This window comes from Apteryx mantelli, chromosome 4, assembly GCF_036417845.1.
Source record: "Apteryx mantelli isolate bAptMan1 chromosome 4, bAptMan1.hap1, whole genome shotgun sequence".
NCBI lineage: Eukaryota > Metazoa > Chordata > Aves > Apterygiformes > Apterygidae > Apteryx > Apteryx mantelli.
This window is the reverse complement of record NC_089981.1, coordinates 48,273,768-48,285,903: the sequence shown is the minus strand read 5'-3', so window position 1 is coordinate 48,285,903 and position 12,136 is coordinate 48,273,768. Positions and strand designations below refer to the sequence as shown.

General features: G+C 40.8%; 1 protein-coding gene across 1 annotated transcript in view; it reads left to right on the top strand.

Annotated features, from left to right (window-relative positions):
• The first annotated feature begins 4,006 nt into the window (after positions 1–4,006).
• LOC106498151 (cytosolic phospholipase A2 epsilon-like) overlaps positions 4,007–12,136 on the top strand; it is a 34,189-nt gene continuing 26,059 nt past the window's right edge. Inside the window, exons 1-2 of the mRNA XM_067296476.1 lie at positions 4,007–4,036; positions 6,297–6,369. Coding sequence (XP_067152577.1) covers positions 4,007–4,036; positions 6,297–6,369 — 103 coding nt within the window. The remainder of the gene's footprint in view (positions 4,037–6,296; positions 6,370–12,136) is intronic.

Sequence of the window (12,136 nt, the reverse complement as noted above, 5' to 3'; positions counted from 1 at the left end):
GTTCTACCTTTAAAAAAAGTTCTGTTTCCCAAATGCTTTTTTTTGTCATGAACTGCCATGTCTTATCAAGGATATTGAATATTTCAGACTTTTGCCATGCTGGTGGACTTTTGTTCTTCAATGACACCTATTCTTATTATTTAAATTAAAGTTATGTATTTGTTTTAAAGGACCATTGCCATCTCTGCTCACAGTCAACTGTGTTCTGTCTCATACCATATGTGTACGTGTTACTTATATGAAGAGCAATTTTGCTTCAGCAATTCTGGAACTTGTTCAGTGTAGTGAATCTAAATATTACTGAAACAAATAGCATGTGAGGGGGTATTGCAAGACGTATTGTGATTGCACACAAAGCAGCAGACTAAAGAAATGGAATAAGATACCAATAGTCTGTTCATAGCATTGCAGTTGTTAAATAACTGTATAATGTAAAATATAGCTGCTAGGTATGTTGCTACAAATTAAGATGATGTGATTGCCACAGTCTAACTACTTGTTTGCCCAGTACACTGAAGTGCAGTGGCCTTGGGGAAAAAGCTGATTTACATAGCATAGCGCAAAACACGACAGCACTCAAACATCAATGCTGTTACCAAAGAATAGCAGAAGAGATGCCCAAAGCATTTCCTGGGAATGTACTAAATGGTGTGTTCACACATCTGATAGATAAAGGGGACTTGGTAAAGAAAGCATAGGTAACAGGCAGCACAGATCTTCAAGTTGTGCAGGAGACCAGTTTGTAACTCAGGAAACAGTTGTGTTTCATTCTCAAGAAGCAAGAGTCTTGTCCACCAAAGCACTGATGTTGATAAACTAACACGGATATATAATTGAATGTAGTTGTATCGTAGAATAAATATATCACATTTCTTCCTATCCTGCTAATGAGAAAGTAAATCCACCTCCCCTTTGGACAGTTCTTCAGATATTATTAAAAATATTAACTTTTGGAGTAAAAAAAAAAAAAAAAAAGGTTCAGGTGTTCTGGAGCTGTTTTTTTCAGATAGGAAGGAAGAAGAGAATCTACTTAAACATGATAAAGGTCAAGAAAAGTCCAGCAGAATTAGAAGTGTGGCTTTTGTATCTGGTGCAAATGATTCTTGTAGGCAAATTACTGGAGAATGACAGATAGTCTTTTCTAGAACTAGAGCTGGTTAAGAAGTTGCTTTTAGCTCTCTTTTTGGTGACAGACTTACAGAAGTATTATGAAAAGATATAGCAGGAGTTGGCAGCTGGGAATTTCCCAAATGCCGGCCAGGACAATACTCACAGGAGTCCCTCACCTCCTTGCATGGCCTTGCCTGAAGGAAGTAGGCATTAGCTATAGATGAGTCTTTTCTCTCCACACATTTCCCAGCAAGGGAACAGTTTCATCCTTATCTTCTAAAAACCTGTCAGCTGTTTTATCTGAAAAGTCACCACTGAGCTCAAAATGAGATACCCCAACTGTCAATGGGCGTCATTACCAAATTCTTAATGCCTGTCAGGCTGTCATCATGTTTGTCAGAGTGAGTCTTGTTATTGCAGAGATCTGAGTATTGCATCAGCTTTGACAAGTCTGTGGGCTCACTTGTGTACTCTGGTTCAGTTTCCGTTTTTGACTGTTGCTCCTTGTTGGGGACTTTTTTGTCAGGATTTTATCCTGTTAGATACTCTGCTTGAATTAGCCTCTGGACTTTTTTGTAGTAAACGTGTGTTTCTTTTTGGTCTTAGCAGTCTCAGGCTGGTCAGAAAACATGCGTTCCTTAGAAAAGGGAAGCAGTTCTTCAGGGATCCATCCTATAGCTTGGTCCTTTTTTTGAATGTCCTTTATCAGAATTTGTGATACACCCTAAAATCAGACAATCTGAATGGAACCAGAAATGGTAGTTTCTCAGACACCGCTACTGTATTTTGAGTCACCTTAGTAACAGGGTTACTCATACTCAATTTCCTGTATGTTTTAGATGTTTTGTGGTCCTCGGTATCTGCTGTTAGGACCTGCTGCTAGGTCCTCCTATAACAGAAGCACTTTACACCCAGTGCCTAAGACTGGGGCTCCCTCCAGCTCAATGCTGTCCAGCACTAACTGTGGAGGAAACTCCAACAGTGTCTAAGAGTTCCCCTGGGGCAAGAAAGGTGATAGAGGGCTGGAGGTTGGTCCAGCTTTCTTCTTTGCTTGAGGTATTCAAGAGGTGCTTGCTTCTCAGCTGTCTTTTGGGGGGGCCAGCCACTCCCCTCCTCCCTCCCCACCTTATGCAGGCTCAGTGGTGTTCGGTTAGAGGATTTTTTTTTTTTTCTGTAGGCAGACATCATCTTTCCAAGCTCTGGATGCTGCCATAGCCCTTCATTATTGAGCCAAACATCCCCAAGGCAGACAGCTCAGGAGCCATCAGTTCAGCCACTATGGAAGCTAACAGAACAGTCTGGGTTTACTCACTTTCAACTCAGGTTTTTTGTTTTGGGACAAACAGCCAAGGCTGCTTGTCCAATTTGGGGTCTTTTTCCCAGAAGCAACACCAACAGGAATGTTGTTACCCTGTGTCATTTCAGGAACATCTCTTTAATCAGAGGTGTTTAATCAGGGGTGGTGAGTGTAGTTTCCTAACCCAAAGGAACGACTTGACGACTAAAGCCATGTAGCATACAAACCTCTGCATTGTGTGCTTGTCCTTCTCTTCTTACACATAACATTAAAGACTTCTGAATTACAAATGCATTGTGATAGGCCAAGGAGTTTTTAGTCACCTCTTCTGCATAATGATTGGCTGGCTGAGACTTAGAGTAGCAATTTTTCAGGCTTTTTCCTGAGAGAGAAGGAAGTTACTCCTAGGCTTCATTACAGCTTAGCAAGGACCTTTGAATTATTTAGTCGGATTTTCTGTAAAATTCTGTCCATAGAATTTTACTTGGTTTACCCCTTTATTGAGGCTTGTAATGCTTATTTCTTACTGCACAGTGTGGAATGACTTGGTTTTGGGCAGGAGTGCTGCAGACAGGGGAATAGAAAAAAAATAGGATTGAAAGAATGTTAATATGATGCTGAAGGCCTCTCACCAGACAGAATGGTTTTGAATTTTCAGTGAAAAGCTGTAAGGCCAGAACTGGCTTCTTTTATTATGCATTTTCCTCACGTGTAGAGGGGAAGACAGTGTATGAACTGTGAGAACATAGCATCACCTCCAGCAGTTCTCAATAAGTCATTTCATATCTGAGACATTTGGGCATGTTAGTAACTGGATCTGTGGAAGGGGCTATTCACCTGATAATCTGCTGCTGCAGTTTTCTGCCAGGAAATGAAAAAAGTTGGTATAATTTTTATATCATGGTTTAATGACACTGAACATATAGATAGTAGCATTTGAGAGGAATCAATGTATGCTTTGATTTGCTTTTTTTTTTTTCCTTGTATGATCAAGTTTTGTGTTTGTGACAGGGTTCTGAAAGTAGGAGAAAATTACAGCAAAACTGATAAATATACAAGTAAATGTGGGGAAAATCTAAAAGCCAGTAACCTCCCTCCCCCACAAGAAAAGGAAAAAAGAAAAAATGTGGTTGAAGTGGAGGTCTTTCAAAGTTATTTTGTCTGCAGTCCTTTTGGCTGTTGATTGGACTGCTACAGAACTGCTGTTTTCCGCCACCCTACACGTAACTACTATTATTTCCTCTGATTTGTGAATCTTTTAGACTACAAGCTCATAGGTATGCATGCATAAGCACTATGTCTTATCATTCTTATCTTCCTTTGCTAATAACTCTTAGTACCTTGGCGTGTACAGTCTTCCCCCAACACATATCTCTGGTGTGTAGCTAGCAAATAACCTCAGCAAAATCATCCCCCGACCACCACCTTGTCTCTTCATGCTTTCCCTTGCAGGCAACAAAGAAGGTGGGGTGAGTGCAAGCCTCTTGCTCCTCAACGGGTACTTCCTTAAAGTCTGCAGAGGTGCTTCATGAGTCACTGCCAGCTGTTGCATCTAATACCAAAGTGACGCCTCTGTCTGACTTGTTTGCCGCTGGGAGCATGATGGGCTCACACTGGAGTGCTCATGAGGTAAGACTGAGGGAATTCAGACCATAGCTTATTAGAAACTAAAGCCATCCTGAGGTGGGTTTGAGATTGTGATTCTGGTGCCTAGAGGACTTGGGAGCTGTTAGTCCAGCTTGATATATGTATGTATGCATGTATGTCAGACAGACTGATAGCTTTTCTGATATCAGTTGCTCTGCAGGGGCATTGTGCAAATGCAGGGAAGTTCAGCTATAGTGGGTGATCCACATGGAGGTTGTGAAGCAGTCTGAGGTGCTTCACAGGAGCTTGCTGAGGACTTGGGCTGAATCTGTGATTTGGTGCAAGCTTTAAACATGTTGATCTTGAAGAAGGCTCTTCATCAGCATGGCATTTGCCAGCTATGAGTATTGTCATAGACTGTGCCCTTGTAGCTGTGCCAGCAGCCACCTGGTAGTGGAGTACATAGGGAAGTCACTGTTTAACAACAACAAATAATCATAGTCAAAAAGATTGTTCTAGTTTGACGTTTGTGCATGGCTGATACCCAAGAAAAACTTGATCTGTCCTTATCCAGTGTGTTTGAGAATGTTTTGGGTCCTCATGGAACAGAACCAGGCAGAAAAAGCCCTAAAACTCACTCTTGAGCTCCAGGGAATCTCATGCACTGCCTCTTCTCCACCCTGAAACTAACTTATTATTTGACCATGAGCAAATTATGTAATCATTTTGTGCCTCCCTTCTCCAGCTGTGAAATGAAGGTTAGAGAGCTTCTCCGTCTTAGAGGGATGTGTGTTATCATACGTGTACATTGATGTCTGTGAGGTGCTCAGAGACTTCAAATGTGGGGCCCCCGTGGCTTAACAAATAGACAGAGTGAATGCCTAACCAGCCTGCTTAAAGAAGCACTAAGGATCTACAGGGTCATCCTTTCAAAAGGAGGAGACACTATTGAGGAGAACGTAGCAATGACCTTAGTGTGGAAAGTGTGTGCAAAAAGCAAGGAATGGGGCCATGCTGTCTGCTAGCCCTCCCGTCCCCCAACACTTAAACAGCTTTGCTGAGAAAGAGTAAAGCTAGAGGTGTTGGTGATGGAGGGCAGGAGAATTGTTCCAGCCAGAATCTGGATCCAGATAGAAGACATTAAAATATGTCTCTCTGTTTTGGAGTGAGACATGAAATATGGATTCAGGTCTGCTTGAGAGAGGAGCTTGTACCTAACTTCTCAGTTGGGTCAATTTCTGAGTGGAAAAAGAAGAGGAACAACATAATCTCCCTAGAGGGATTTAATGGAGTCAATTTTTCTAGGCAAAGAGTGGGAGAGGGATTAGGTAATTGTTTCCAATGAAGCAACAGCTAAAATTTCAAGTTGTAAAACCTGCAAGAATTAAGAATTTGTTTGGATTGTGTCTAGTTATTTGTCTTTCCTTTTATGTTTGATATTCCAATCAATGATTTTCCTGTAAATATCTAAAATCTGGTATGGATGGGGAAGTTCATTAGCATCTCTTCATAAACTATTTTATTCTGTGTAAAGATTCTGCTGCATTTGTATTGGTAGTACCTCACCCAGTAAATAGTTTCATTTACCTCCACGTGACTAGTCATGATGTTTTTCGACATAATCAAGACATTGAAATCTGCAGCATTGTGATCACCTAAATTACCATAGATTGTTTCTGTTTCCTAGCAGTTCTTTATATCCCCTCCATTCTCCTCCCTCACCAAAATATCTGAGCACCTCACATCGTTCATGTATTTGTTCTCCACCATTTCCAGGACCTGTCAAAAATGCATTCCCAAGAAAAATTTAAATGTAAATTTGGATTTTTAATTAAATAAAATTAGCTGAAGAAAGTATTTGCTTTCCATGGGAAATTCCAGCTCTTCATCAGAATTAATAACCTGTTCTGCCTTTGTCTACAGATGTTTCAAGAAGGGGCTTCTCAAGCACACTCGCTTTTTGCTAGCTCACTTTTTCAGCTCCATTACTAATAAAGGATACTTTTGAATTAAAAATGTCCTGTAAGGTAATGCAAGCATCAATTTTATTTAAAACTGTTTTACTATGTTTTTTCTCCTATCAATGGCATCCGTAGACAGACAGAAATATTTCCTCTTTCTCTGACTCTTTTTATAACTCTGTAAGGATATGGTTTAAATTTCAAAGCAGTGCAAGTAGTGCATATTCCAATATTGCTGCACTGCTTTGAAAATTGCAACATGCACTTTGGGAGGGCATATTTTATAAAGCATAAGCAATTTAATATTCATACAGGTGATCATTTTGTGATTTTTCTTGCAGAATGAAGAATGTCCATGCAGCTCCCTCTCTGTAAAAATTGTAAGAATGAGAAATCTGAGAAAGGCAGATCTGTGTGAGTATCAGTCATTCCTTGCAGTTCCCAATAGTTCAGTTCTGAAAGCAGTGAGTGTAACTGAGCACTGTAACTTGTACCTGTCTATAAAGTGTCACTGTGGTTTCCAAAATTGGTGCATATTTGAATTTGGACTATTCTCAGAATACGTTTTGTATCAACAACATCTTTCAGTTTATAAAAGTGTAACTGCTAATGGCAATATCAAAAGTCTACTGTAGTATACTGCAAACTGTCTTAACTAAACTGGTAACAAACTTCAGCCCTAGTGTGGTTGAGCAAATTTAGCTGCTAATGCTCAGTTACAGTTTTTGATGCACTGAAATGCAGGCCTCTGCTTCTGGGCAAAAAGGCCAACACTGATGTTGAGGGGCTTCTAGAGGTGACAGGGTAACACTGGAACTATGGTACTGTCTTTTGTACCTACTCGCAGGACCTTTTCTACAAACAGCAGAACTCTATACAGGCACTTTTGTAATTGCTTTAAAAAAAGGCATTATATAGCTTATTGTCATACTTGTTTTTGTCAAGTATTTAATGAACCTGCTTTGAAATACCAGACTTCCAAGGCAAAACCATTAAGACTGAAATATTTCTGGGGTCTTGGTGGAATGGCTGAAAGTAGGGTGAGGAGAGAAAATCTGAGTGGTTACTCAGGTAGGAGAAAATAAGCTGGATGCATATGGATTCAGGACAACTGAAATATCTGTCAAAGACAGGAAGGACAAGATGGGAACACAGTGGAGAGAGAGGAAACAAATGTGTATGTTTACATATTGAGGAATATCAATTGAACTGAGCAAACTATTCAATTTTTGCTTTTCTACTGTTAAGCCTACCACAGGAGTATTGCTTTTGCTAGAGAAGAACACATCTGAAGAGAAGAATGAAAAGTTAGTTCAGTTCCCTCTGTATCTTTTTAATCCAAGCCTAGCTGTTTCCTGGCATAAATGACAGCAGCCCAAGGGGACGTCTAAATTACCCTGACAGTCAATAGCCTCAAGGGAATCACCTGCTTTTTTCAAACCCAAGCTCCCTGTACTAGAAGTGCATGGGCTCTTGCTCTGTGAAATGCTCTGGCTGCCCGCAGCCGCGGCAGAGCCCTGCCGCAGCAGCTCTGCGCGTTGGAGCAGAAAGGCAGCTGCCACGCAGGGAGCAATCTGGCCACCTTGTTCCTCTCAGAGGAACCGAAACACTGTTTTTGAGCTTCCCAGAGAAAGCGCAAAATGTGGGAATGCTCAGAGCCTGTGCCGCATTGTAGCAAATTTTTTTTTCTTGCATGAGGAGAGAATAGATGACCAAATATCTGCCTCTGGCCTTAAAACCAGGGATGTTCATTTCTTTCTCAGTGTTTCATAATGTTTGGAAATGGTATACTTTATATTCTTCAGTTCAGAGAAACTTCCAGAGATCAAAGGCTGTTTTATATATACTAGATCTTTATCTTGAATCTTCATTTTCAACAGATGTTTGACTATAAGTGTGAGGCTATATCCCTGGAGACTTGCTTCCAAAGCCAGATGTGGGGGAAGGCCTCTGCTAGTGAGAGCTAGAAACAGCAGGCGCTAGGGGCCAGTGTCCAAGAGGAGCAGACTGGTCCACTCCCCATCCCAGCTGCCTTTCTTATATCATGCAAGAGTACCACATGTTTTTCTCCCTCTGAGAATTGGGAACAAGTTACCAGTGACACAGCAAAGAGGCAGTGAGGTTTTACCAGCACAGTGCCTTTGTGCTCTCTCAGAGCACTTAATTTTAGTGGAGATATGCCAGGTAAGATACACATCACAAGAACTGAGATTATGCAAGCAGTATTACAGTTAATTAGAAAAACTGCTTGAGAGTGTAATAGTAATCCGCTGGTGGTGGTGGCCATTGGACTCTTGACAGAAATGTTGTGCAGGGAGGCTTTAATACCTAAGTGATGAGAGAAATCCTCAGAGGAAGAGATCCAAATACAGTCTTCAGAAATCTCTGCCACAGAAAAGAGAGGCACTGACATGCACAGCAAAGTTCATTTTGTAATTTATGCCTAGTTCAGAATAATTTGGCTGAAGTGAATTTATTGGAAGTGAGACAAGTGAAGACTTTGAAAGCAAATTGGGGGATCCCAATATGCATTTCATTGCACATTATAGGGGAAGCTCTAAGTCTTCATAACACCAGAGATGACATCCTGGTGCCACTGAAATAAGAAGAGTTTTCTGTGCAACTTTCAGGACTGATCATTTAAGTTGGATTGTCATAGTCCTTTGTGCAGCATGCAAGACTGTACCTGCTGTCTTGCTCTGGGAAATTGTAAAAGCTTTCTCTAAACTCATGGCTCTGCCCTCTTGTGATCAGGGAGAACCTGAATTCCTGAGCAGCTCCTACTGAGTTCATTTAATACAGTATACACTCAGCATCTCTTCATGGCATCTCTATACTGCCTACTATGCCCTAGTGCACAGGGTGATCTCCACTGAACTGAATTCATGCTCTTGCCTTTTGCCAGGAGCCATCTATTACCTACACAGATAAGATGGAATGAATAAAAATGAAAGGCAGAAAGGAATCAGGTGCAATATAATTAGGAACAAAAAGTTTTAAAGAATAGATTAATCTGAGTGTAGCAACAATGATTTAAGAAAAAAGTCAAGACAGCTATTTAAAATATACAAAAATAATGACTAACACAACTAACTGCAAGTGGGAAATATAACTGTTCTATTCTTCTTTTCCTAAAATATATTTGAGCTTAATATATTTCATATACTTACAAATATTTGAATAAATATATGAATTAGATGACTGATATATTTCCACAGAAAACATTTTCCAAAAAATCACTTTTGAGGAAAGATTAATCCTAGGAAAGTAAATATCTACAAAAATACAGATATATAGGCCTGAAGTTATTTTGAGGGAAAGAGATGATGAGAGAAAGTTGAAAGATGGCATAGAAATAGTTCTAACTGTAAAGGGTCATCAGTGCTTTGTTGGAGTCAGTGGTTTTTGGAATGCTGCCTGTCAAATACAAGTATGGTTTGCTTTTCTTCAGCTGTGGCATTGCATAGTTATGGGAGAGTTAGCATTCTCCTTGTGCAGGATCGCTATCTATAATCCAGATGTCCTTAGATTTTGCACATGTCATATATAATATAGGACTTGTTTTTTATGTTATACATCATCTGTAGCAATCATCTATAATCATGCTCTCCAAACCTTTTCCCTTTGTGTTGGATAAAGGGTTTCACTTTTACATAGTGGTAGCATAACAACAAGAATTAGGTTACTGATGTCTGTTGAAATCTGATATGAATATGGCTTAATGCTTGTTCATTCATCAAAAGACTTTGTTTCTACATGATGCAGGTTATCAGGCAGCTACAACCTAAGTAGTACATCTTATTCCCCAGACACAGCTGTTGGATTTTCTGAGCATGTTTACGTTTGGCTAGAGTTTCCTTATCAAAAGTTGTAATAATAATGATACCAGGTCAGTCCAAAGGTTTGTCTAGCTCAGCAGCCTCCAGAACTGGCCTTTGGTAAATGCTTTTGAACAGAGCTAACACAGGGTGATACTTTTCCCTGCCATACTGTCCCAAGAGATCTGTGGCTCGTGAGGTCTGTGGCTCAGAGATCTGGCTCCAGAGTCAAAAGTGATGTCTGCATTTAATAGACATACCCAAAATGCTTGGCATTTGGAGGCCACTGATGGATTTTACTTTGGTACATTTCAGCTCACTGTGCATTTGACAGAAACCCAGATGCTCTTCCTCAGTGTTACAGGAAAATACCAAGCCCTCTATCAGGATGCTTTTCTTTGTGGAGGTCTATGTACTTATATTGTTGATTAAACAGTTATTGACATTCCCTTTTGCTTTTTCCCTTGCATGGGCAGCAGAAATGCCTGCTTGAGAAAAGTTGGTCCTTTTCAGGCTGTCCTGAAAAGTTGGGGTTCTCTCTCGCACAAGGACAAAAATCTCCTTGTATTTCTCCAAAACTGGCTAACAATGGATTGTTGGCAACTGCGCAGCTACAATCATCTCTTGCTTTTAAACTGCAAAAGCTTTGTCACTGTCACAATCCTTCATAAATGTATACACAGTTGCAGCAAAATCTGGATTCACTGCCTGGACAGTGCTATTTCTTTGTGACTGTACAGGATGGCGCGTGCAGAGTTTGGAGAGAAGTGTTCAATTGGTTGTAGTCTGAACATTGTCATCCGACTGGGCTGACTTGAGGCACACACAAAATAGGGAGCTGTGACGCCTTTCTAGGGGCGGCTACCTGGCTATGGCTGTCTCCTCCAGGCAATGAAGAGCTGGCCTTACTGTTGCTGCTGCCCCTGAGAGAAGTTAGCTGCCAGCTGAAGCCAAGACAGATGATCTGCCTGTCCCAGCAGAACCATCAGCAGTGTCAACACAGAAGCAACAAGCCATGCTGTCAGGGCACTCGGCCTTCCTGCATTCCCATCGCAGTGCACAAGGACATGAGAATGGCTGTGCTCGATCAGCCCAAAGGTCTCTGCTGCCCAGTGTTTTAGAGTGGTTCAGCAAAACAAAATTTCTGCCTTTGCCATGGCTGAGAGAAATTCTAGGACAAGGTCCCTTGAGAAGGTGCACTGCCACCTTTGCAAGGCATCTCATGTGTGTTCCTTTAATCCTAAAAGCAGCTGAAGAGAAGCACTCGGCAATAGGAATCTGAACAAAGGCAGAGAAATAGTGATGTGGATAATTACAAAATTGCAACATGGCCTGTCAACAGTGATTTCCTAACTAGTTTAGAAACAAGCACATATAAAAGCAATTGTTCATCACCATAAACTCCTCCCTGTGATGTCACATCCCGAAACGAGACTTTTCTTACTGTAATTGTAGGCTGTTTAGATCAAGATCAAGGTCTAATTGCATAACTACTAGAGCGACTGGCAAAATGGAGGACTTGGTCTTGATTAATGTTTATCATAACAAAGTCATAACCACAGTTAATAATATGAAAAACAAATGAATGAGTGATCTCAATGAATGTTATATGAATCAGCTTTGCAGCTGCAGTTGTTTGTAATCTCTGTTCCTTTCTGTCCAGCCTTCTCTTTGATTTCATCTACTCATGTTATTCAAGTCTGCTCTCACTTTTCCTCAGTTCATTGCTACCATCTAAATACATGCAAAAATCACAGTTTCCCTCAGAACATCCATTTTCTGTTCTTGAGTCTAAGAGATTATTTCTAGGTCTTTTTCTCCCCTTTTCCTCAAGCCTTAACAGGCTGTTGGCACAAACTCCAAGATGCAGTGTGTTATATAGATAGTATCAGGTGTGAAAAGCATGTGCTGTGCCTTCATAACATCATAACCTGCCACTAAAATGGACTGTTATACACAATCCTGTAGTTCACTAATATGTTGTTATTTGTTTAGGGATCTTGGTCAGGGCACTTCCTTGAAGCTGTGGAAATGATTCCATCTCCAGTGCTAAGTGTCAGTGGATTGTAAGGAGGCACACATGCATCTTCTTATAGCTCTGCTGGACTTCCGTATACCCTGTGTGTGAGAGAGTAGAAAGCTGTTTTGGTGGTTGAAGGTATTATGTGGGATGTTCCCCCATGCCTTGCTGCAGACTCTTGGTGTTACCTTGGACAAGATGAGTTTCCTCAGAGCCTTAGCAACTCATCTCTAAAACAAGGAACACAACAAGGGCATTGGGGGCCTCACAGGGACATTAGGAGAAAAAAATAATTGCTGACTGAAGGGCTGGTTATAGGAGTTGTTTTGTCACCTTAGATAAA